The following is a 25,646-nucleotide window of genomic DNA, read 5'->3' on the forward strand; positions in this document are numbered from 1 at the left end:
CGTTACGCCGCCGCAAGTTTTTCAGGCAAGTGCTTTATTCACAAAGCACTTGCCTGTAATGTTGTGGCGGCGTAGCGTAAATCCACCCGGCGGAATTCAAATTCGGCGGGTAGGGGGCGTGTATCATTTAAATGATGCGCGTCCCTGCGCCGAACGAACTGCGCACATGCCAGCCGCGACTGAATCCCAGTGCGCATGCTCCAAATGACGTCGGCAACTCGTCATGCTTTCATCGTGAACGTAACCTTAAGTGCCGGATTCTCTTCTGCAGGGAGTTATGGGACCTTCCATTTCCAATAATGTCCAAGGTCCCCCCCCTATGTGATTAAAGTGGTGCTCCACCTACTGGGGTCCTCACTCTCCACGGGAATCCACCAGAGCTTAGTGAAGGTGATGAAGCTCTGCTGACTTCATCCAATCATGTTCAAACAAATCTGCTTTTATTTTATTTTCCTTACATCTGATTGGGTATTCCTTGTACAGTAGGGTGACCAGACATCCCCGGTTTCTGGGGACAGTCCCCGAAATGAGGACACTGTCCCCAGGCCAAGTCTGTCCCCGGTTTTGTCCCCAGATTGGATTTGAACAGGGGCTGGGGCAATTTCAAAGACAGTGCAGAATTTAAAAAAACAATTAGATTTACATTTCCCATTATCTGTGCCCCTCTCTGATGACCATGTGCTGGTCGGGGAGGGGGGGGGGTAATATTTCTTCAGTTTCGGGTGCCCATCCAGCTCCGCTCTCATGTTCTTCTACCTTGGCTCAAGTCCCGGCCAGCCACCTGCCTGCTTGTCTCCGGGCCCACCCTGGCGGGAGCGATCTTCCTCCACTTCCCACCCAGTAGTAGCCGGGGCCCGGAGAGTAAAGCCATGTACACGATCGGATTTCCATCAGACAACGCGTAGGACTTTTGTTCGAAGGGCGTTGGCCGTGAACTTGTATTGCATACAAACGGCAAAGAATTGTTGGCCATCAAATACGAAACAATGTGTTTTTTCAGCTCTTTAGCGCCACCATTTGGGCAACTTTTGCTAATGTTGTGTTATGGTGAGCATTGCTTCTGAGCATGCGTGTTTGTACTTTGGATTTTTTTCTGACGGACTTAGGAACACACGATCGGATAATCCGACATCACACATTTGTTGTCAGAAAATTTTAACACATGCTATCCAACATTTGTTGTCGGAAATTCAGACAATTTTCCAGTGGACCATAAAAACGGTTCAACGTCCCGCCATCACACTTTTCCCGTCAGAGAATCCGATCGTGTGTATGAGTCGCTGATTGCCGCTATTACTATATAAAAATCCCTGGATCTTCTAATCTGGTCACCTTATTGTACAGTGAAGTGTCAGCTCTGGGGAAGAGTCCAGTTTCCCCTTTGTGTTCTCCCAATGGTCATCATTCGTTCTGCCTTCCTTCATATTTGTCTGAGATTTCTCCTCCTGAGGAAGCCAAGTCTGTAGTGCGAAACTAGTAGAGGAGAAATACTCCCTCAACAGACACCTCTTGGGGGGAGTATTTGTATATTGATTATCCAATTTTTTCATGTAATAAATAATTAATGATTAAGTTTTTGTCTATCAGTACCGAGATATTCCAGTTTTAGGTGGGAATGTTTTTTGGTCAGCTTCCGACACTTCCCTGATATTCCAACCTTTCCTCGTTCCCCAATCTCCCTTGCAGAGTGATCGGCCTGTTTGCCTTTAGTAGATCGGCCCCATGATGTCTTCAGCCCCGCCCCCTCGGAGCTCAGAGTTTCCCGGGACATTGGGGGTTATTTACGAAAGGCAAATACACTTTACACTACAAGGTCAGTCGCTGGAGATCCGAGGGGGAGGGGCAAGGAAAATAAAAAACAGCATTTTAGCTTCCACATGATTGGATGATAAAATCAGCAGAGCTTCCCCTCATTTCTTCCCCTCAGATCTCCAGCGACTGAACTTCCACAGGGACTTTTCTGTAGTGCAAAGTGGATTTTCCTTTCGTAAAGAACCCCCAATGTCTTCTTGGATCAACTCCCAGACTCCAGGATCCGAGGTAAACGCCGGCAACCGGACAAATAAGGACACAATTCTGACAACATTTGGCATCATTGGTGGCAGTGGAGAGGCTTCTGGTGGTTTTACGGCTCCCGAGGCGCCTTTAATTGGGGACTTTTCTAAAAAGATAAAATGTAAAACCTTATTTTATACTTTTATTACAGTTTTTTTATTTCATTTGTTTATTTAGTATAAATTCTGTACAATGGTGGTGACGGCTTTGCTGGGCCGGTAACGGGAGCCCCGCCATGGTCATCTATGGCTTTCTTAGAAAAGTCAGTGTAAGGTTAGGGTTGGCATTTGGAATTGAGTTAGGATTTTGGTTGGCATTAGGGTTATGCCGCGTACACACGACCGTTTTTCATGACGAGAAAAATGCAATTTTTTAAATTGGTCGTGAAAAACGATCGTGTGTGGACTCCAGAGCATTTTTAGCAACGTGAAAAATGGCCATTAAAAATTTAGAACCTGCTCTATTTTTTCTCAACGTTTTTCACGTTGTCGTTAAAAATGGTCGTGTGTAGGCTTTAGCGAGGGGGAAAAAACGCGCATGCTCTAAAGCACGTGTTGTACGTCACCGAGCTTTGCTCCAGCGTTTTTTTTCACGATCGTGTGTAGGCAAGGCAGGCTTAAGAGGAATCATGTCGAGAAAACCGTTGTTGTCTGTACATGGCATTAGAATGTATTCCAAGGATGGTCCTTGTCCTATGAGGGGGAGGGATAATGCAATTTGTTTCACATGTTCTTATTGGTGGCTATTTCTACATATTTAATGGTGTTGCACTGACTTTTTTATCACTTGCCTGAGGAAGAGGTCCTGCGTGGCCTCGAAACGTTGCACTTCTTGTGATGCTTTCTGTGCATTAAAACTTTTGGACGTTATATAGGATGTGAGGTGTGCTGGAGAATATGTTCATGTGGTTGATTGTTCCAGTACCCAACTGGTGATCGCTTCAGCACCCATCTTTGTATTGATGAGCCGTTTCTCCAGGAAGGTGTGCGATGTCCTATGGAAGTCGGCTGCTGCTGGACCTAATATCAGACTTTCTTCATCTATGGAAGTCGGCTGGACCTAATATCAGACTTTCTTCATCTATGGAAGTCGGCTGCTGCTGGACCTAATATCAGACTTTCTTCATCTATGGAAGTCGGCTGGACCTAATATCAGACTTTCTTCATCTATGGAAGTCAGCTGCTGGACCTAATATCAGACTTTCTTCATCTATGGAAGTCGGCTGCTGCTGGACCTAATATCAGACTTTCTTCATCTATGGAAGTCGGCTGGACCTAATATCAGACTTTCTTCATCTATGGAAGTCAGCTGCTGGACCTAATATCAGACTTTCTTCATCTATGGAAGTCGGCTGCTGCTGGACCTAATATCAGACTATTTCATCTATGGAAGTCGGCTGGACCTAATATCAGACTTTCTTCATCTATGGAAGTCGGCTGCTGGACCTAATATCAGACTTTCTTCATCTATGGAAGTCGGCTGCTGGACCTAATATCAGACTTTCTTCATCTATGGAAGTCGGCTGCTGCTGCTGGACCTAATATCAGACTTTCTTCATCTATGGAAGTCGGCTGGACCTAATATCAGACTTTCTTCATCTATGGAAGTCGGCTGGACCTAATATCAGACTTTCTTCATCTATGGAAGTCGGCTGCTGCTGGACCTAATATCAGACTTTCTTCATCTATGGAAGTCGGCTGGACCTAATATCAGACTTTCTTCATCTATGGAAGTCGGCTGCTGGACCTAATATCAGACTTTCTTCATCTATGGAAGTCGGCTGCTGGACCTAATATCAGACTTTCTTCATCTATGGAAGTCGGCTGCTGCTGCTGGACCTAATATCAGACTTTCTTCATCTATGGAAGTCGGCTGGACCTAATATCAGACTTTCTTCATCTATGGAAGTCGGCTGCTGGACCTAATATCAGACTTTCTTCATCTATGGAAGTCGGCTGCTGCTGCTGGACCTAATATCAGACTTTCTTCATCTATGGAAGTCGGCTGGACCTAATATCAGACTTTCTTCATCTATGGAAGTCGGCTGCTGCTGCTGGACCTAATATCAGACTTTCTTCATCTATGGAAGTCGGCTGCTGCTGCTGGACCTAATATCAGACTTTCTTCATCTATGGAAGTCGGCTGCTGCTGCTGGACCTAATATCAGACTTTCTTCATCTATGGAAGTCGGCTGCTGCTGCTGCTGGACCTAATATCAGACTTTCTTCATCTATGGAAGTCGGCTGGACCTAATATCAGACTTTCTTCATCTATGGAAGTCGGCTGCTGCTGCTGCTGGACCTAATATCAGACTTTCTTCATCTATGGAAGTCGGCTGCTGCTGCTGCTGGACCTAATATCAGACTTTCTTCATCTATGGAAGTCGGCTGCTGCTGCTGGACCTAATATCAGACTTTCTTTATCTATGGAAGTCGGCTGCTGCTGCTGGACCTAATATCAGACTTTCTTCATCTATGGAAGTCGGCTGCTGCTGCTGGACCTAATATCAGACTTTCTTCATCTATGGAAGTCGGCTGCTGCTGCTGGACCTAATATTAGACTTTCTTCATCTATGGAAGCCGGCTGCTGCTGCTGGACCTAATATCAGACTTTCTTCATCTATGGAAGTCGGCTGCTGCTGCTGGACCTAATATCAGACTTTCTTCATCTATGGAAGTCGGCTGCTGGACCTAATATCAGACTTTCTTCATCTATGGAAGTCGGCTGCTGCTGCTGGACCTAATATCAGACTTTCTTCATCTATGGAAGTCGGCTGCTGCTGCTGCTGGACCTAATATCAGACTTTCTTCATCTATCTCATTCTGCTCTAGCTGCTGCAACCCAAATTCTCCCTGATGGGGTAAGATCTCATGGCGGAGCCTATCTTTATGGTTGCAATTCAGGACCAATTGTAGTCGATCCTGATAAAACTACAGGACAGGTTAATGCACCTGGTATGCCTCCCCTCCACCTCTCTGCACCCATTATGCTCCTTCCCATTTCTGAACCTCCTCTTTTTTTTCCTTCTCCATCTGGTATGCCATTTTTGTCCCACTCTGCTGCCAGTATGCTCCCCCTCCTCTGGTGTGACCTTCTCAGCTATGCCCCCAATATGCCCCTCTTCCTCCATTCTGCCCCTCATCTTTCTGCACCCTGTATGTCCCTCCTCTGCTATTTTGATCTCTATATGCCCCCCTTCTGCACCCCGTATGCCACTCCTTCCCCTTCTGCACCCCGTATGCCACTCCTTCCCCTTCTGCACCCCGTATGCCACTCTTTCCCTGTTCTGCACCCGTTTGCCCCTCCTTCCCTTTTCTGCACCCTGTATACCCCTCATTCCCCTTTCTGCACACTGTATGCCCTTCTTTTTCCTTTGTGCACCCTGTATGCCCCTCCTATCCCTTTCTTCACCCCTGTATGCCACCCTTTCCCTTTTCTGTATCCCGTTTGCCCCTCCTTCCATTTTCTGCACCTCCTCCCCCTTTCTGCACCCTGTATACCCCTCCTCCCCCTTTCTGCACCCTGTATACCCCTCCTCCCCCTTTCTGCACCCTGTATGACCCTCCTCCCCCTTTCTGCACCCCGTATGATCCTCCTCCCCCTTTCTGCACCCTGTATGCCCCTCCTCCACCTTTCTGCACCCTGTATGACCCTCCTCCCCCTTTCTGCACCCTGTATGACCCTCCTCCCCCTTTCTGCACCCCGTATGATCCTCCTCCCCCTTTCTGCACCCTGTATGCCCCTCCTCCCCCTTTCTGCACCCTGTATACCCCTCCTCCCCCTTTCTGCACCCTGTATGACCCTCCTCCCCCTTTCTGCACCCTATGATCCTCCTCCCCCTTTCTGCACCCTGTATGATCCTCCTCCCCCTTTCTGCACCCTGTATACCCCTCCTCCACCTTTCTGCTCTCTGTATGTTTTGGAGGGTCAGGTTCTGGCACCATATGCGAGGAAATGACAGACACATACTCAGGATATTTGACATCCCCCTTATTTCTCATTTACAAACAATCAGCTTCAAGTAACAATCAGTTTTGTACAGGAATTTGCGCAGGGATGGGGGTGCAATCCTCGGAACCCCGATATAAATACAAGTATAAAATATATACATTCCACATAAATACAATTTCCTGGCTGCCAACTTTTCCATAGAAAACAAGCTGAAACTTTATTTACAGAACTATGTACAGGATATAGGTCAATCCATCCTAATGGGGCCCCAGAGGGACACATGCTTTGTGACTCAATCCCCACAGATAGTAAGGATGATGATGATGATGTGTAAATGTGTAAAGTGCCGTCTCCCATAGCAACCAGAAGTGGGAGTATTAAAGACGAGCGACAGTTAACCCTTTCATCACCCCTCTGCCTTGCTGCATTTCCCCAGCAGGGAACTGGTCAATGATGGGCCAGCAGGCAGAAAATCTGAGCCCCCCCCAGCCCCCTTTTTTACAATCTGTCCTCTTCTGAGCAGCACTCATCTCTCCCGTCTTCACTTTCCTTGGAGTGTGGCGCCAGCAGATACGATATTTGGTGCTCGGGGGAGGAACGCTGCCTAGAGTGGCTTCTTATTGGACAGACTACGTTACACAGAACAAATATTATTAATACGATTCTCTAGGAAAGGGTTCAACTTTCCACTTACTTACAGAGGGGACCTTTCAGCAATTTACAAGCGTTAGCTGGCCCTTCTCTGAGATCATCCAATGGGAACACAGACCATTGGATAACAACGGTTACACCATGTTCAGCTGGGTATCTATGACACCACCATTTCTAACAACCATGGCCAAGAAGGGCTCAGATGGTCTTCACATTACCCATAATCTAGCCTGGATGTGGAAGGGTTAACACCTCTGTCAGCTTCATATTACTGTCTGTGTCCCCATCAAGGAGAAATACACTCACTTCCTGTCTCTTCCAGTAAGGGGGAACATAACGTTGTCACCAGAACAGCATTAGAGGGGATATCTTCCAATGTTCTGGTAGCCAACTGGGGGAGGGGGACTTTTTACCCATTTTGGGGAGATTTCAATTTGTATGGGGTCACAAACAGCAATAAATACTAAATAGAGGTTCTAACCCTTCCTACACTCTTCACAACAAAATGAAGTTCTGGCTGGAACCCCTTTAATGTGCTGAGGGACCCCTCTGTGATATTCACCCTTCATTGGGTGGAAGAGGCTCCCCTTAAAAACCCACAACTAGGGTCAAGACCAGAGATATATTGTACAGAAGAGGTCCATGTCATATTATACATCAGAGGTCCACGGCGTGGTGAACATTAGAGGTCCACGTCGTGGTGAACATCAGAGGTCCATGTCGTGGTGAACATCAGAGGTCCACGTCGTGGTGAACATCAGAAGTCCACGTCATATTTTACATCAGAGGTCCACGTCATTGTGAACATCAGAGGTCCATGTCATATTTTACATCAGAGGTCCACATCATATTATACATCAGAGGTCCACGTCGTGGTGAACATCAGAGGTCCACGTCGTGGTGAACATTAGAGGTCCACGTCATATTATACATCAGAGGTCCATGTCATATTTTACATCAGAGGTCCATGTCATATTTTACATCAGAGGTCCACGTCATGGGGCGGCTTCCATTTGGCAGTATGTTCAGCGTGTGGCTAGAGCTGGTAGGCAGGAGAGATATCCTGCAGACAGGTATTAAAGGGTCCACAGACTGAAGGCTGAGAGTGGAGAGGCTCCATTCCCATTATCTGGGGTCACACCCCATTCTGTGTTGTACATGTCGGAGTGTCCCATTCAGTCCCGGGCGGTCACGTCCATTATAACGGCATATAATCTCCATCGCACCAGCAATGTAACCAGAGTAATACTGACTGCAGTCTAGGGCCTCATCTGGGAGAACAATGAAGGCCACTGTAGCTTCCGTGTGATCAGTAACAATACAAGTAGATGGCGGCACTGAGGGGCATCAGTGTGGAAGGAGTGAGAGTGTCTTCAGTTCAAGTCCTTCTCCCATACAGCCTGGGTGGTCCAGTTATACCGAGTGCCCCATACCATTGATGCCCAGCGTGGGTGGTCAAGTTAAATCAGTTGTCCCATGCCATTGATGTTCAGCGTGGGTGGTCCATTTATATGGTCTGGTTGTACTGAATGCCCCATACCATTGATGCCCAGTGTGGGTGATCCAGTTATATCAGTTGCCTCATGTCATTGATGTTCAGTCTGGAAGGTCCAGTTATACCAGGTGCCCTCTGCCATTGATGTAGATCCCATTGGTACTTGGCTTGGCACGTAAGGTCCCATTCTCCTGATAGAAATGCATCATTCCCTGTTTGATGAAGGGCTGGTTTTCTATGACCTCAGTGCTGCCTCGCTCACTCTGCTCCAGATCTTTCCTATCCTCCTCCTGCTGCTCGCCCTCGCTCTCCTCCTTCCCCTCCTCATCCGGGACTGTGGAAAGGAGCTCCGTCTGGGTCTCTGTCTCCCGCACGGTGGTCAAGGTGGAGTAACTGCGCCGGTCCATTTCTTCTCCCTGCAGAAGAGGAAAATAACAATAAGGATAACGACCCTTCCTTGGAAACAGAGACTTTCTACCTGTGAGATTTCCAATCCACTCACTGTCACCCCCTACAGTCCATACAGTCACCCCCTACAGTCCCTACAGTCACCCCCTACAGTCCATACAGTCACCCCCTATAGTCCATACAGTCACCCCCATACACTCACCCCCTACAGTCCATACAGTCACCCCCTACAGTCCATACAGTCACCCCTATAGTCCATACAGTCACCCCCATACACTCACCCCCTACAGTCCATACAGTCACCCCCTACAGTCCATACAGTCACCACCTACAGTCCATACAGTCACCCCCTACAGTCCCTACAGTCACCCCCTACAGTCCATACAGTCACCCCTATAGTCCATACAGTCACCCCCATACACTCACTCCCTACAGTCCATACAGTCACCCCCTACAGTCCATACAGTCACCCCCTACAGTCCATACAGTCACCCCCATACACTCACCCCCTACAGTCCATACAGTCACCCCCTACAGTCCATACAGTCACTCCCTTATAGTCCATATAATCACCCTCTATAGTTCATTGACCCCTATAGTCCATACAATATATGTATTATTATTGGCTGGAAGACAATTCTATCCCCAGAACACGCACAGCAAATATCTTCTGACCAGACAGAGATAATTTGCTTTATGTCCACCAGGGGGAGACATTGTTCCACAATCAGAATCCTCACCATGATTGAGCTGATACTCGGGTCCCTCAGACTGTCGGGGTGATTCCTCATATAATGACTTTCCTCCAACTGAAACACAAGAGAAACGGAGCGTTATATCCGGAGCGTTATATGCGGAGCGTTATATCCGGAGCGTTATATCCGGAACGTTATATCCGGAGCGTTATATCCGGAGCGTTATATCCGGAGCGTTATATCCGGAACGTTATATCCGGATCGTTATATCCGGAACGTTATATCCGGAGCGTTATATCCGGAACGTTATATCCGGATCGTTATATCCGGACCGTTATATCCGGAACGTTATATCCGGCTCATTCCTCAAGAAGAAAGAGGTCAGAACATAGAGGAGGAATTGTGACACCCTCCATATAGGATGAGGTGGTGTCCTTCCCTCACCTGCATGCGCGTGTCTGTGCTGGCCGAGGTGGAAAGTCTTCTCCTTGATGCCTGTCTGGACAACGTAGAAAGTTCCTCACTGAAAAACAGAAAAAAAATTACTGACAACAACGGGACGCGGATAGTAGGAGACGTCAGACTGTCCTATATGGTGGATATCTGCTGATGGGGAAGGGCTTCATGACCAACAGGAGCCCTATCAATGCACATCATTGTATTACAAAGGGCCCCAGACCCCCAGAAGCGCTGTCCCAATTACAGAGGTCCCCAGGGCCCAGACCCCCTACCAGAGATTCCCTGCCTCTATTACAGGGAGCCCCAAGCCCCCAGATCCAATACCTGTTTTATAGAGGCCCCCAGCCACCCAAATCCCCTCCCCCATATATAATGGTAGAAGAAGCGGGAAGGCTCCTGTTTGTGGAACGTACATTTTCTCGGAGAGTCTCTTCGTCTTCCTCTTATGATGACGATTCACCATAACAACCGTTGTCACCAGGATCACCAGCAGGATGGCGGTCACCACAGCCACTGACACCAGTGACACGGACATGAGGTCCACCTTCCTGGGCTCGCTCTCTGTGGATGAGGGAAAAGTTATCAGTAATAATAGATGGGAGAGGAGAGTGTGTGATATTAACCCATTCATTCCAAGAGGCTGTCCGCAGGGGCCAAATGATGGACATATAATGGAGTGACCTACAGACAAATTCTCACTGTACTGATTTCTGGAATCCTCCCCTCCCCCCCACGCTCAGTGTAGCACTCCACAATTCATTATTTATTGTGCACTCTGAGGAACCTCTCCGCAAGGAGATGACACCATCATTTGGTTCGATATTGGCTGCAATAGTTGGACAGAACAGGGAGTTCTGCTGGGAAAATATAACTAGATGAACTTCAGGAGATGTCAGTTCAGTGTGGAGTTGGGCCTCGGAGTATGGATTTGGGTCTCGGAGTGTGGAATTGGGTCTCGGAGTGTGGAGTTGGGTCTCGGAGTGTGGAATTGGGTCTCGGAGTGTGGAGTTGGGTCTCGGAGTGTGGATTTTCATCTTGGAGTTGGGTCTTGGAGTGTGTAGTTGTGTGTTGGAGTGTGGATTTGGGTCTTGGAGTGTGGATTTGGGTCTCGGAGTGTGGAGTTGAGTGTTGGCGTGTGGAATTGGGTCTTGGGGTTTGGAGTTGGGTCTCCATGTGTGAAGTTGGGTCTCTGAATGTGGATTTTCGTCTGGAGTTTAGAGTTGGGCCTCGGAGTGTGGAATTGGGTCTGGGAAGGTGGAGTTGGGTCTTGGAAGGTGGAGTTGGGTCTCGGAAGGTGGAGTTGGGTCTCGGAAGATGAAGTTGGGTCTCAGAGGGTGGAGTTGGGTCTCGGAAGGTGGAGTTGGGTCTGGGAAGGTGGAGTTGGGTCTTGGAAGGTGAAGTTGGGTCTTGGAAGGTGGGGTTGGGTCTTGGAAGGTGGAGTTGGGTCTCGGAAGGTGGAGTTGGGTCTCGGAAGATGAAGTTGGGTCTTGGAGGGTGGAGTTGGGTCTCGGAAGGTGGAGTTGGGTCTGGAAAGGTGGAGTTGGGTCTCGGAAGGGGAAGTTGGGTCTCGGAGGGTGGAGTTGGGTCTCGGAAGGTGGAGTTGGGTCTCGGAAGGTGGAGTTGGGTCTCTGAAGGTGGAGTTGGGTCTCTGAAGGTGGAGTTGGGTCTCTGAGGGTGGAGTTGGGTCTTGGAAGGTGGAGTTGGGTCTCGGAAGGTGGAGTTGGGTCACGGAAGGTGGAGTTGGGTCTCGGAAAGGTGAAGTTGGGTCTCGGAGGGTGGAGTTGGGTCTTGGAAGGTGAAGTTGGGTCTCGGAAGGTGGAGTTGGGTCTTGGAGGGTGGAGTTGGGTCTTGGAAGGTGGAGTTGGGTCTCGGAGGGTGGAGTTGGGTCTCGGAAGGTGGAGTTGGGTCTCAGAAGGTGGAGTTGGATCTCGGAAGGTGGAGTTGGGTCTCGGAAGGTGAAGTTGGGTCTCGGAAGGTGAAGTTGGGTCTCGGAGGGTGGAGTTGGGTCTTGGAAGGTGGAGTTGGGTCTCGGAGGGTGGAGTTGGGTCTCGGAAGGTGGAGTTGGGTCTCGGAAGGTGGAGTTGGGTCTCGGAGGGTGGAGTTGGGTCTTGGAAGGTGGAGTTGGGTCTCGGAGGGTGGAGTTGGGTCTCGGAAGGTGGAGTTGGGTCTCGGAAAGGTAAAGTTGGGTCTCGGAGGGTGGAGTTGGGTCTTGGAAGGTGGAGTTGGGTCTCGGAAGGTGGAGTTGGGGATCGCAGTGTGGAGTTGGGTCTTGGAGTTTGAAGTTGGGGATCGCAGTGTGGAGTTGGGTCTTGGAGTTTGAAGTTGGGCCTCAGAGTGTGGAATTGGGTCTTGGGAGGTGGTGTTGGTTCTCGGAGTGTGAAGTTGGGTCTTGGAGTGTGGAGTTGGGTCTCGGAGTGTGGAATTGGGTCTTTGGAGGTGGTGTTGGTTCTCGGAGTGTGGAGTTGGGTCTTGGAGTGTGGAATTGGGTCTTGGAAGGTGGTGTTGGTTCTCGGAGTGTGGAGTTGGGTCTTGGAGTGTGGAATTGGGTCTTGGAAGGTGGTGTTGGGTCTTGGAGTGTGGAATTGGGTCTTGGAGTGTGGAATTGGGTCTTGGAGTGTGGAGTTGGGTCTCGGAGTGTGGAGTTGGGTCTTGGAGTGTGGAATTGGGTCTTGGGAGGTGGAATTGGGTCTTGGAGTGTTGAATTGGGTCTTGGGAGGTGGTGTTGGTTCTCGGAGTGTGGAGTTGGGTCTTGGAGTGTGGAATTGGGTCTTGGAGTGTGGAGTTGGGTCTTGGAGTGTGGAGTTGGGTCTTGGAAGGTGTTGTTGGGTCTTGGAGTGTGGAGTTGGGTCTTGGAAGGTGGTGTTGGGTCTTGGAGTGTGGTGTTGGGTCTTGGAGTGTGGAGTTGGGTCTTGGAGTGTGGAGTTGGGTCTTAGAGTGTGGAGTTGGGTCTTGGAGTGTGGAGTTGGGTCTTGGAAGGTGTTGTTGGGTCTTGGAGTGTGGAGTTGGGTCTTGGAGTGTGGAATTGGGTTTTGGGAGGTGGAGTTGGATCTCAGAGTGTGGAATTGGGTCTTGGGAGGTGGTGTTGGTTCTCGGAGTGTGGAGTTGGGTGTTGGAGTGTGGAGTTGGGTCTCAGAAGGTGGAGTTGGATCTTGGAAGGTGGAGTTGGGTCTCGGAAGGTGAAGTTGGGTCTCAGAAGGTGAAATTGGGTCTCGGAGGGTGGAGTTGGTTCTCGGAAGGTGGAGTTGGGTCTCGGAAGGTGGAGTTGGGTCTCGGAAAGGTGAAGTTGGGTCTCGGAGGGTGGAGTTGGGTCTTGGAAGTTGGAGTTGGGTCTCGGAAGGTGGAGTTGGGGATCGCAGTGTGGAGTTGGGTCTTGGAGTTTGAAGTTGGGCCTCAGAGTGTGGAATTGGGTCTTGGGAGGTGGTGTTGGTTCTCGGAGTGTGAAGTTGGGTCTTGGAGTGTGGAGTTGGGTCTCGGAGTGTGGAATTGGGTCTTTGGAGGTGGTGTTGGTTCTCGGAGTGTGGAGTTGGGTCTTGGAGTGTGGAATTGGGTCTTGGAGTGTGGAATTGGGTCTTGGAGTGTGGAGTTGGGTCTCGGAGTGTGGAGTTGGGTCTTGGAGTGTGGAATTGAGTCATGGAGTGTGGAATTGGGTCTTGGAGTGTGGAATTGGGTCTTGGAGTGTGGAGTTGGGTCTCGGAGTGTGGAGTTGGGTCTTGGAGTGTGGAGTTGGGTCTTGGGAGGTGGAATTGGGTCTTGGAGTGTGGAATTGGGTCTTGGAGTGTGGAGTTGGGTCTCGGAGTGTGGAATTGGGTCATGGAGTGTGGAATTGGGTCTTGGAGTGTGGAATTGGGTCTTGGGAGGTGGTGTTGGTTCTCGGAGTGTGGAGTTGGTTCTCGGAGTGTGGAGTTGGGTCTTGGAGTGTGGAGTTGGGTCTTGGAGTGTGGAGTTGGGTCTTGGAAGGTGTTGTTGGGTCTTGGAGTGTGGAGTTGGGTCTTGGAAGGTGGTGTTGGGTCTTGGAGTGTGGTGTTGGGTCTTGGAGTGTGGAGTTGGGTCTTGGAGTGTGGAGTTGGGTCTCGGAAGGTGGAGTTGGGTCTCGGAAGGTGGAGTTGGGTCTCTGAAGGTGGAGTTGGGTCTCTGAAGGTGGAGTTGGGTCTCTGAGGGTGGAGTTGGGTCTTGGAAGGTGGAGTTGGGTCTCGGAAGGTGGAGTTGGGTCACGGAAGGTGGAGTTGGGTCTCGGAAAGGTGAAGTTGGGTCTCGGAGGGTGGAGTTGGGTCTTGGAAGGTGAAGTTGGGTCTCGGAAGGTGGAGTTGGGTCTTGGAGGGTGGAGTTGGGTCTTGGAAGGTGGAGTTGGGTCTCGGAGGGTGGAGTTGGGTCTCGGAAGGTGGAGTTGGGTCTCAGAAGGTGGAGTTGGATCTCGGAAGGTGGAGTTGGGTCTCGGAAGGTGAAATTGGGTCTCGGAAGGTGAAGTTGGGTCTCGGAGGGTGGAGTTGGGTCTTGGAAGGTGGAGTTGGGTCTCGGAGGGTGGAGTTGGGTCTCGGAAGGTGGAGTTGGGTCTCGGAAGGTGGAGTTGGGTCTCGGAGGGTGGAGTTGGGTCTTGGAAGGTGGAGTTGGGTCTCGGAGGGTGGAGTTGGGTCTCGGAAGGTGGAGTTGGGTCTCGGAAAGGTAAAGTTGGGTCTCGGAGGGTGGAGTTGGGTCTTGGAAGGTGGAGTTGGGTCTCGGAAGGTGGAGTTGGGGATCGCAGTGTGGAGTTGGGTCTTGGAGTTTGAAGTTGGGGATCGCAGTGTGGAGTTGGGTCTTGGAGTTTGAAGTTGGGCCTCAGAGTGTGGAATTGGGTCTTGGGAGGTGGTGTTGGTTCTCGGAGTGTGAAGTTGGGTCATGGAGTGTGGAGTTGGGTCTCGGAGTGTGGAATTGGGTCTTTGGAGGTGGTGTTGGTTCTCGGAGTGTGGAGTTGGGTCTTGGAGTGTGGAATTGGGTCTTGGAAGGTGGTGTTGGTTCTCGGAGTGTGGAGTTGGGTCTTGGAGTGTGGAATTGGGTCTTGGAAGGTGGTGTTGGGTCTTGGAGTGTGGAATTGGGTCTTGGAGTGTGGAATTGGGTCTTGGAGTGTGGAGTTGGGTCTCGGAGTGTGGAGTTGGGTCTTGGAGTGTGGAATTGGGTCTTGGGAGGTGGAATTGGGTCTTGGAGTGTTGAATTGGGTCTTGGGAGGTGGTGTTGGTTCTCGGAGTGTGGAGTTGGGTCTTGGAGTGTGGAATTGGGTCTTGGAGTGTGGAGTTGGATCTTGGAGTGTGGAGTTGGGTCTTGGAAGGTGTTGTTGGGTCTTGGAGTGTGGAGTTGGGTCTTGGAAGGTGGTGTTGGGTCTTGGAGTGTGGTGTTGGGTCTTGGAAGGTGGTGTTGGGTCTTGGAGTGTGGTGTTGGGTCTTGGAGTGTGGAGTTGGGTCTTGGAGTGTGGAGTTGGGTCTTAGAGTGTGGAGTTGGGTCTTGGAGTGTGGAGTTGGGTCTTGGAAGGTGTTGTTGGGTCTTGGAGTGTGGAGTTGGGTCTTGGAGTGTGGAATTGGGTTTTGGGAGGTGGAGTTGGATCTCAGAGTGTGGAATTGGGTCTTGGGAGGTGGTGTTGGTTCTCGGAGTGTGGAGTTGGGTGTTGGAGTGTGGAGTTGGGTCTCAGAAGGTGGAGTTGGATCTTGGAAGGTGGAGTTGGGTCTCGGAAGGTGAAGTTGGGTCTCAGAAGGTGAAATTGGGTCTCGGAGGGTGGAGTTGGTTCTCGGAAGGTGGAGTTGGGTCTCGGAAGGTGGAGTTGGGTCTCGGAAAGGTGAAGTTGGGTCTCGGAGGGTGGAGTTGGGTCTTGGAAGGTGGAGTTGGGTCTCGGAAGGTGGAGTTGGGGATCGCAGTGTGGAGTTGGGTCTTGGAGTTTGAAGTTGGGCCTCAGAGTGTGGAATTGGGTCTTGGGAGGTGGTGTTGGTTCTCGGAGTGTGAAGTTGGGTCTTGGAGTGTGGAGTTGGGTCTCGGAGTGTGGAATTGGGTCTTTGGAGGTGGTGTTGGTTCTCGGAGTGTGGAGTTGGGTCTTGGAGTGTGGAATTGGGTCTTGGAGTGTGGAATTGGGTCTTGGAGTGTGGAGTTGGGTCTCGGAGTGTGGAGTTGGGTCTTGGAGTGTGGAATTGAGTCATGGAGTGTGGAATTGGGTCTTGGAGTGTGGAATTGGGTCTTGGAGTGTGGAGTTGGGTCTCGGAGTGTGGAGTTGGGTCTTGGAGTGTGGAGTTGGGTCTTGGGAGGTGGAATTGGGTCTTGGAGTGTGGAATTGGGTCTTGGAGTGTGGAGTTGGGTCTCGGAGTGTGGAGTTGGGTCTTGGAGTGTGGAATTGGGTCATGGAGTGTGGAATTGGGTCTTGGAGTGTGGAATTGGGTCTTGGGAGGTGGTGTTGGTTCTCGGAGTGTGGAGTTGGTTCTCGGAGTGTGGAGTTGGGTCTTGGAGTGTGGAGTTGGGTCTTGGAGTGTGGAGTTGGGTCTTGGAAGGTGTTGTTGGGTCTTGGAGTGTGGAGTTGGGTCTTGGAAGGTGGTGTTGGGTCTTGGAGTGTGGTGTTGGGTCTTGGAGTGTGGAGTTGGGTCTTGGAGTGTGGAGTTGGGTCTTGGAGTGTGGAGTTGGGTCTTGGAGTGTGGAGTTGGGTCTTGGAAGGTGTTGTTGGGTCTTGGAGTGTGGAGTTGGGTCTTGGAGTGTGGAATTGGGTTTTGGGAGGTGGAGTTGGATCTCGGAGTGTGGAATTGGGTCTTGGGAGGTGGTGTTGGTTCTCGGAGTGTGGAGTTGGGTGTTGGAGTGTGGAGTTGGGTCTCAGAAGGTGGAGTTGGATCTTGGAAGGTGGAATTGGGTCTCGGAAGGTGAAGTTGGGTCTCAGAAGGTGAAGTTGGGTCTCGGAGGGTGGAGTTGGTTCTCGGAAGGTGGAGTTGGGTCTCGGAAAGGTGAAGTTGGGTCTCGGAGGGTGGAGTTGGGTCTTGGAAGGTGGAGTTGGGTCTCGGAAGGTGGAGTTGGGGATCGCAGTGTGGAGTTGGGTCTTGGAGTTTGAAGTTGGGCCTCAGAGTGTGGAATTGGGTCTTGGGAGGTGGTGTTGGTTCTCGGAGTGTGAAGTTGGGTCTTGGAGTGTGGAGTTGGGTCTCGGAGTGTGGAATTGGGTCTTTGGAGGTGGTGTTGGTTCTCGGAGTGTGGAGTTGGGTCTTGGAGTGTGGAATTGGGTCTTGGAGTGTGGAATTGGGTCTTGGAGTGCGGAGTTGGGTCTCGGAGTGTGGAGTTGGGTCTTGGAGTGTGGAATGGGGTCATGGAGTGTGGAATTGGGTCTTGGAGTGTGGAATTGGGTCTTGGAGTGTGGAGTTGGGTCTCGGAGTGTGGAGTTGGGTCTTGGAGTGTGGAGTTGGGTCTTGGGAGGTGGAATTGGGTCTTGGAGTGTGGAATTGGGTCTTGGAGTGTGGAGTTGGGTCTCGGAGTGTGGAGTTGGGTCTTGGAGTGTGGAATTGGGTCATGGAGTGTGGAATTGGGTCTTGGGAGGTGGTGTTGGTTCTCGGAGTGTGGAGTTGGGTCTTGGAGTGTGGAATTGGGTCTTGGAGTGTGGAGTTGGGTCTTGGAGTGTGGAGTTGGGTCTTGGAAGGTGTTGTTGGGTCTTGGAGTGTGGAGTTGGGTCTTGGAAGGTGGTGTTGGGTCTTGGAGTGTGGTGTTGGGTCTTGGAGTGTGGAGTTGGGTCTTGGAGTGTGGAGTTGGGTCTTGGAGTGTGGAGTTGGGTCTTGGAAGGTGTTGTTGGGTCTTGGAGTGTGGAGTTGGGTCTTGGAGTGTGGAATTGGGTTTTGGGAGGTGGAGTTGGATCTCGGAGTGTGGAATTGGGTCTTGGGAGGTGGTGTTGGTTCTCGGAGTGTGTAGTTGGGTGTTGGAGTGTGGAGTTGGGTCTCAGAAGGTGGAGTTGGATCTTGGAAGGTGGAGTTGGGTCTCGGAAGGTGAAGTTGGGTCTCAGAAGGTGAAGTTGGGTCTCGGAGGGTGGAGTTGGTTCTCGGAAGGTGGAGTTGGGTCTCGGAAGGTGGAGTTGGTCTCGGAAAGGTGAAGTTGGGTCTCGGAGGGTGGAGTTGGGTCTTGGAAGGTGGAGTTGGGTCTCGGAAGGTGGAGTTGGGGATCGCAGTGTGGAGTTGGGTCTTGGAGTTTGAAGTTGGGCCTCAGAGTGTGGAATTGGGTCTTGGGAGGTGGTGTTGGTTCTCGGAGTGTGAAGTTGGGTCTTGGAGTGTGGAGTTGGGTCTCGGAGTGTGGAATTGGGTCTTTGGAGGTGGTGTTGGTTCTCGGAGTGTGGAGTTGGGTCTTGGAGTGTGGAATTGGGTCTTGGAGTGTGGAATTGGGTCTTGGAGTGTGGAGTTGGGTCTCGGAGTGTGGAGTTGGGTCTTGGAGTGTGGAATTGGGTCATGGAGTGTGGAATTGGGTCTTGGAGTGTGGAATTGGGTCTTGGAGTGTGGAGTTGGGTCTCGGAGTGTGGAGTTGGGTCTTGGAGTGTGGAGTTGGGTCTTGGGAGGTGGAATTGGGTCTTGGAGTGTGGAATTGGGTCATGGAGTGTGGAATTGGGTCTTGGAGTGTGGAATTGGGTCTTGGAGTGTGGAGTTGGGTCTCGGAGTGTGGAGTTGGGTCTTGGAGTGTGGAGTTGGGTCTTGGGAGGTGGAATTGGGTCTTGGAGTGTGGAGTTGGGTCTTGGGAGGTGGAATTGGGTCTTGGAGTGTGGAATTGGGTCTTGGGAGGTGTTGTTGGGTAGGTATGGGTAGGGTAGGTATGAATAGGGATGACTAGGGATGGGTAGGGATGAGTAGGGATGGGTAGGGATGAGTAGGGATGAGTAGGGATGGGTAGGGATGAGCAGGGATAGGTAGGGATGAGTAGGGATGGATAGGGATGGGTAGGGATGGGTAGGGATGAGTAGGGATGGGTAGGGATGAGCAGGGATGAGTAGGGATGGGTAGGGATGAGCAGGGATAGGTAGGGATGAGTAGGGATGGATAGGGATGGGTAGGGATGGGTAGGGATGAGTAGGGATGGGTAGGGATGAGCAGGGATAGGTAGGGATGAGTAGGGATGGATAGGGATGGGTAGGGATGGGTAGGGATGAGTAGGGATGGGTAGGGATGAGCAGGGATAGGTAGGGATGAGTAGGGATGGATAGGGATGGGTAGGGATGGGTAGGGATGAGTAGGGATGGGTAGGGATGAGCAGGGATAGGTAGGGATGGGTAGGGATGAGCAGGGATAGGTAGGGATGAGTAGGGATGGATAGGGATGGGTAGGGATGGGTAGGGATGAGTAGGGATGGGTAGGGATGAGCAGGGATAGGTAGGGATGGATAGGGATGGGTAGGGATGGGTAGGGATGAGTAGGGATGGGTAGGGATGAGCAGGGATAGGTAGGGATGGGTAGGGATGAGTAGGGATGGATAGGGATGGGTAGGGATGGGTAGGGATGAGTAGGGATGGGTAGGGATGGGTAGGGATGGGTAGGGATGAGCAGGGATAGGTAGGGATGAGTAGGGATGGGTAGGGATGGGTAGGGATGGGTAGGGATGAGTAGGGATGGGTAGGGATGAATAGGGATGGGTAGGGATGGGTAGGGATGAGCAGGGATAGGTAGGGATGAGTAGGGATAGGTAGGGATGAGTAGGGATGGGTAGGGATGAGTAGGGATGGGTAGGGATGAGCAGGGATAGGTAGGGATGGGTAGGGATGAGTAGGGATGGATAGGGATGGGTAGGGATGGGTAGGGATGAGTAGGGATGGGTAGGGATGAATAGGGATGGGTAGGGATGGGTAGGGATGAGCAGGGATAGGTAGGGATGAGTAGGGATAGGTAGGGATGAGTAGGGATGGATAGGGATGGGTAGGGATGAGTAGGGATGAGTAGGGATGGGTAGGGATGAGTAGGGATGGATAGGGATGGGTAGGGATGGGTAGGGATGAGTAGGGATGGGTAGGGATGAATAGGGATGGGTAGGGATGGGTAGGGATGAGCAGGGATAGGTAGGGATGAGTAGGGATGGATAGGGATGGGTAGGGATGGGTAGGGATGAGTAGGGATGGGTAGGGATGAATAGGGATGGGTAGGGATGGGTAGGGATGAGCAGGGATAGGTAGGGATGAGTAGGGATAGGTAGGGATGAGTAGGGATGGATAGGGATGGGTAGGGATGAGTAGGGATGAGTAGGGATGGGTAGGGATGAGTAGGGATGGATAGGGATGGGTAGGGATGGGTAGGGATGAGTAGGGATGAGTAGGGATGGGTAGGGATGAGTAAGGATGGGTAGGGATGGGTAGGGATGAGCAGGGATAGGTAGGGATGAGTAGGGATGGGTAGGGATGGGTAGGGATGAGTAGGGATGGGTAGGGATGAGTAGGGATGGGTAGGGATGAGCAGGGATAGGTAGGGATGAGTAGGGATGGATAGGGATGGGTAGGGATGGGTAGGGATGAGTAGGGATGGATAGGGATGGGTAGGGATGAGTAGGGATGAGTAGGGATGGGTAGGGATGAGTAGGGATGGATAGGGATGGGTAGGGATGGGTAGGGATGAGTAGGGATGGGTAGGGATGGGTAGGGATGAGTAGGGATAGGTAGGGGTGAGTAGGGATGGGTAGGGATGGGTAGGGATGAGTAGGGATGGATAGGGATGGGTAGGGATGGGTAGGGATGAGTAGGGATGAGCAGGGATAGGTAGGGGTGAGTAGGGATGGATAGGGATGGGTAGGGATGGATAGGGATGAGTAGGGATGAGTAGGGATGGATAGGGATGAGTAGGGATGAGTAGGGATGGGTAGGGATGAGTAGGGATGGATAGGGATGGGTAGGGATGGGTAGGGATGAGTAGGGATGGGTAGGGATGAGCAGGGATAGGTAGGGATGAGTAGGGATGGGTAGGGATGAGCAGGGATAGGTAGGGATGGGTAGGGATGGGTAGGGATGAGTAGGGATGAGTAGGGATGGTTGATATGTGTTCTCATTATCTGGGTTGTGGACAAGAAAATAATGAGTTTTGGGGTACTCAGGGTGAGGAACGGGACACAGTTATGAGAGATAGTGGGGGGCTGATGAAGTGTGGTGACCTTTCCTGGACCCTCGGGGGCGGGCGAGTGGGGACTCTGCTGTAGGACAGGACGGTGCTGGCAGTGAGCTGAAGATAATCTGCTTTGTTTCCACAGATTTGGAGAAATAAAAACTGCCAGTGACATTAGATATGACTTCTCCCCGGGGTCATCTATGAGTGGGAGGGGATGTTAGTGATGTGGGCGGGGCCGTATATGTGATGTCATTACACACACATATATATATATACTGTATTTACATATTGGACCGGAATTGTGGCTGAGCTAGAGGGAATAAGGGGCCCCTCCCCCGCCACGACACCTAGAAGGGCCCGATGTATACTGACCGGCGATAGAGACGCTGACACTGGCCTGTCTTCTGCCCACGTCATTGGATGCCTGGCAGCTGTAGAGACCCGCGTCCGTCGCACTCAGGGGCCCCGGAAAGAGCAATCTGTCCCCATCCAAGGTCACCTCCTTGGGAAGAGATCCGTTCTCCCTGGAAGAGAAAATCACAGGATAAAACTTTCACCCAAGAGTCCCCAGGGGCCACATTCTGACCATATACCCCCTCATTAGATCAGGGGATCCTATAGGGTGAAATGTATCGGATGCAATGCTACAATGTAACACATTCAGTCTCAGGGCCACAATGCTGGATAATGAGTCAGAGATTTTCCACTGCGGATCACTCGGCAATCACTGAGCGCTGGTTGTTGGGGGACATCGGGGCAGGAAGTATGCGGTGTGCCAGAAAATAACTCCCCCCTGGTTGTTGGGGGACATCGGGGCAGGAAGTCAGCTGTGTGCCGGAAAATAACTCCCCCCTGGTTGTTGGGGGACATCGGGGGAGGAAGTCAGCGGTGTGCCGGAAAATAACTCCCCCCTGGTTGTTGGGGGACATCGGGGCAGGAAGTATGCGGTGTGCCGGAATATATCTCCCCCCTGGTTGTTGGGGGACATCGGGGCAGGAAGTATGCGGTGTGCCAGAAAATAACTCCCCCCTGGTTGTTGGGGGACATCGGGGCAGGAAGTATGCGGTGTGCCGGAAAATAACTCCCCCCTGGTTGTTGGGGGACATCGGGGGAGGAAGTCAGCGGTGTGCCGGAAAATAACTCCCCCCTGGTTGTTGGGGGACATCGGGGCAGGAAGTATGCGGTGTGCCGGAAAAAAACTCCCCCCTGTTTGTTGGGGGACATCGGGGCAGGAAGTATGCGGTGTGCCAGAAAATAACTCCCCCCTGGTTGTTGGGGGACATCGGGGCAGGAAGTATGCGGTGTCCCGGAAAATATCTCCCCCCCCCTGGTTGTTGGGGGACATCGGGGCAGGAAGTCAGCGGTGTGCCGGAATATATCTCCCCCTGGTTGTTGGGGGACATCGGGCAGAAAGTATGCGGTGTGCCGGAAAATAACTCCCCCCTGGTTGTTGGGGGACATCGGGGCAGGAAGTATGCGGTGTTCCAGAAAATAACTCCCCCCTGGTTGTTGGGGGACATCGGGGCAGGAAGTATGCGGTGTCCCGGAAAATAACTCCCCCCTGCTTGTTGAGGGACATCGGGGCAGGAAGTCAGCGGTGTGCTGGAAAATAACTCCCCCTTGGTTGTTGGGGGACATCGGGGCAGGAAGTCAGCGGTGTGCCGGAATATATCTCCCCCTGGTTGTTGGGGGACATCGGGGCAGGAAGTATGCGGTGTTCCAGAAAATAACTCCCCCCTGGTTGTTGGGGGACATCGGGGCAGGAAGTCAGCGGTGTGCCGGAATATATCTCCCCCTGGTTGTTGGGGGACATCGGGGCAGGAAGTATGCAGTGTTCCAGAAAATAACTCCCCCCTGGTTGTTGGGGGACATCGGGGCAGGAAGTCAGCGGTGTGCTGGAAAATAACTCCCCCTTGGTTGTTGGGGGACATCGGGGCAGGAAGTCAGCGGTGTGCCGGAATATATCTCCCCCTGGTTGTTGGGGGACATCGGGGCAGGAAGTCAGCAGTGTGCCGGAAAATAACTCCCCCCTGGTTGTTGGGGGACATCGGGGCAGGAAGTATGCGGTGTCCCGGAAAATATCTCCCCCCCCCTGGTTGTTGGGGGACATCGGGGCAGGAAGTCAGCGGTGTGCCGGAATATATCTCCCCCTGGTTGTTGGGGGACATCGGGCAGAAAGTATGCGGTGTGCCGGAAAATAACTCCCCCCTGGTTGTTGGGGGACATCGGGGCAGGAAGTATGCGGTGTTCCAGAAAATAACTCCCCCCTGGTTGTTGGGGGACATCGGGGCAGGAAGTATGCGGTGTCCCGGAAAATAACTCCCCCCTGCTTGTTGAGGGACATCGGGGCAGGAAGTCAGCGGTGTGCTGGAAAATAACTCCCCCTTGGTTGTTGGGGGACATCGGGGCAGGAAGTCAGCGGTGTGCCGGAATATATCTCCCCCTGGTTGTTGGGGGACATCGGGGCAGGAAGTCAGCAGTGTGCCGGAAAATGACTCCCCCCTGGTTGTTGGGGGACATCGGGGCAGGAAGTCAGCGGTGTGCCGGAATATATCTCCCCTCAATCCTTCTCTTCTCTACAGATGAAAGGGTTACTCAGACACAAGCTGCGGCTCGCAGGAAAGGTGTGATCATCCTATGACATCATCAACCGGTCCGACCAGAATCTCCAGCTGCTCCGATTCCCACACAGTGACGGGCGAGGAGCCCCGGGGTGTCCAGACATGAGAGCGCTGAGATGGGCCCCGGGGCCCCTCCTGTCTAATGACCATAGAGACTGTCTATAGTAACCTGATGAAACCCGAGGACCCCAGAAATGGCGGCTAACCAGGCTGACATGACCGGTCCGCACTTGGTATCGCTCTCGCCCAGGCGTGTCTCGGCGCGTTTCGCTGCTTCTCCTTTTCTGGATGAATCAGCGATTTCTGTCTCATCCCAGATGACATCTTCACTTTCATCTGTGAATTTATATCCAAGCTGGAGGCTGACGTCAGCGCGATTCCACTGTATTCCCCCCTCCCCCAGCCGCACTGCGCTCCCACGATCATATATCCCCCTCCCACCGCCGCACTGCACTCCCACTATCATATATCCCCCTCCCACCGCCGCACTGCGCTCCCACTATCATATATCCCCCTCCCCCCACCGCACTGCACTCCCACTATCATATATCCCCCTCCCACCGCCGCACTGCGCTCCCACGATCATATATCCCCCTCCCCCCACCGCACTGCACTCCCACGATCATATATCCCCCTCCCACCGCCGCACTGCGCTCCCACGATCATATATCCCCCTCCCACCGCCGCACTGCACTCCCACTATCATATATCCCCCTCCCACCGCCGCACTGCGCTCCCACTATCATATATCCCCCTCCCCCCACCGCACTGCACTCCCACTATCATATATCCCCCTCCCACCGCCGCACTGCGCTCCCACGATCATATATCCCCCTCCCCCCCACCGCACTGCGCTCCCACTATCATATATCCCCCTCCCACCGCCGCACTGCACTCCCACTATCATATATCCCCCTCCCACCGCCGCACTGCGCTCCCACGATCATATATCCCCCTCCCACCGCCGCACTGCGCTCCCACGATCATATATCCCCCTCCCACCGCCGCACTGCACTCCCACTATCATATATCCCCCTCCCACCGCCGCACTGCGCTCCCACGATCATATATCCCCCTCCCCCCACCGCACTGCACTCCCACTATCATATATCCCCCTCCCACCGCCGCACTGCGCTCCCACGATCATATATCCCCCTCCCCCCACCGCACTGCGCTCCCACTATCATATATCCCCCTCCCACCGCCGCACTGCACTCCCACTATCATATATCCCCCTCCCACCGCCGCACTGCGCTCCCACGATCATATATCCCCCTCCCCCCACCGCACTGCGCTCCCACTATCATATATCCCCCTCCCCCGCCGCACTGCACTCCCACGATCATATATCCCCCTCCCCCCACCGCACTGCGCTCCCACTATCATATATCCCCCTCCCACCGCCGCACTGCGCTCCCACGATCATATATCCCCCTCCCCCCACCGTGCTCCCACTATCATATATCCCCCTCCCACCGCCGCACTGCGCTCCCACGATCATATATCCCCCTCCCCCCACCGCACTGCGCTCCCACTATCATATATCCCCCTCCCCCCGCCGCACTGCGCTCCCACGATCATATATCCCCCTCCCACCGCCGCACTGCGCTCCCACGATCATATATCCCCCTCCCCCGCCGCACTGCACTCCCACGATCATATATCCCCCTCCCCCCACCGCACTGCGCTCCCACTATCATATATCCCCCTCCCGCGCCGCATTGCAAACCCCCCCCCGCCGTACTGCACTCCCCCCGCCGCACTGCACTCCCACTATCATATATCCCCCATCTGCCGCACTGCTCTCTCCCCACCGCACTGCACTCCCCCGCCACACTGCACCCCCCTCTGCCTCACTGCTACCACTATGATATATCCCCTCCCCCCCAGCTGCCGCACTGCACTGATTATCACATGGTGGGTACACATTCCCCCCCCCCCCCCCCACACTGCTCCCTCTATCATATATATCCCCACCCCCGTCGCACTGCTCCGAATATCACATGGTGGGTATCAGAGGCCTAATTAGAACCTTCCGTGCCCCAGGCATCCAGTTCTGGGAGGGCATCCCTGGAGGATTCGCAGAGCCCCGCCTCCCGTGTGCCCCCTGCGGCGATCATCCAGTGCGCTCTGTGACGGTTGTGTCTTTCGGTCACAGCTGATCATGGTAAAGGGCCAATCACAGCGACCCTTTACCATGTGATCAGCTGACTTACCTGTTATCGGCAGTCTTTTCTTCCCGTGCCGTGTCTGTGTGAGGAAAGGAGAGCCG

General features: G+C 52.6%; 1 protein-coding gene and 1 long non-coding RNA gene across 7 annotated transcripts in view; both read right to left on the reverse strand.

Annotated features, from left to right (window-relative positions):
- Positions 1 to 2,616: 2,616 nt before the first annotated feature.
- Positions 2,617 to 5,258, reverse strand: LOC120920229. 6 transcript variants are annotated; one of them, XR_005744699.1, is made up of 4 exons: positions 4,715 to 5,258; positions 3,458 to 4,315; positions 3,115 to 3,418; positions 2,617 to 3,074 (listed from the first exon to the last, which is right to left on the reverse strand). It is a non-coding gene; the product is annotated as an uncharacterized LOC120920229 (long non-coding RNA). The 6 variants fall into 6 exon arrangements; XR_005744698.1 differs by having other exon boundaries at positions 2,617 to 3,200; positions 3,244 to 3,418; positions 4,715 to 5,255; XR_005744701.1 differs by having other exon boundaries at positions 2,617 to 3,418; positions 3,458 to 4,025; positions 4,066 to 4,315; positions 4,715 to 5,252.
- A 766-nt stretch (positions 5,259 to 6,024) lies between these two features.
- The window catches only part of NECTIN4 (nectin cell adhesion molecule 4), a 97,111-nt gene continuing 77,489 nt past the window's right edge, over positions 6,025 to 25,646 (reverse strand). The window contains exons 5-9 of the mRNA XM_040332185.1: positions 21,126 to 21,277; positions 10,128 to 10,275; positions 9,700 to 9,778; positions 9,301 to 9,369; positions 6,025 to 8,568 (exon numbers count right to left, since the gene is read on the reverse strand). Of these exons, the coding sequence (XP_040188119.1) occupies positions 8,272 to 8,568; positions 9,301 to 9,369; positions 9,700 to 9,778; positions 10,128 to 10,275; positions 21,126 to 21,277 (745 nt within the window). The 3' untranslated portion in view covers positions 6,025 to 8,271. The remainder of the gene's footprint in view (positions 8,569 to 9,300; positions 9,370 to 9,699; positions 9,779 to 10,127; positions 10,276 to 21,125; positions 21,278 to 25,646) is intronic.

Source organism: Rana temporaria, chromosome 13, assembly GCF_905171775.1.
Source record: "Rana temporaria chromosome 13, aRanTem1.1, whole genome shotgun sequence".
NCBI lineage: Eukaryota > Metazoa > Chordata > Amphibia > Anura > Ranidae > Rana > Rana temporaria.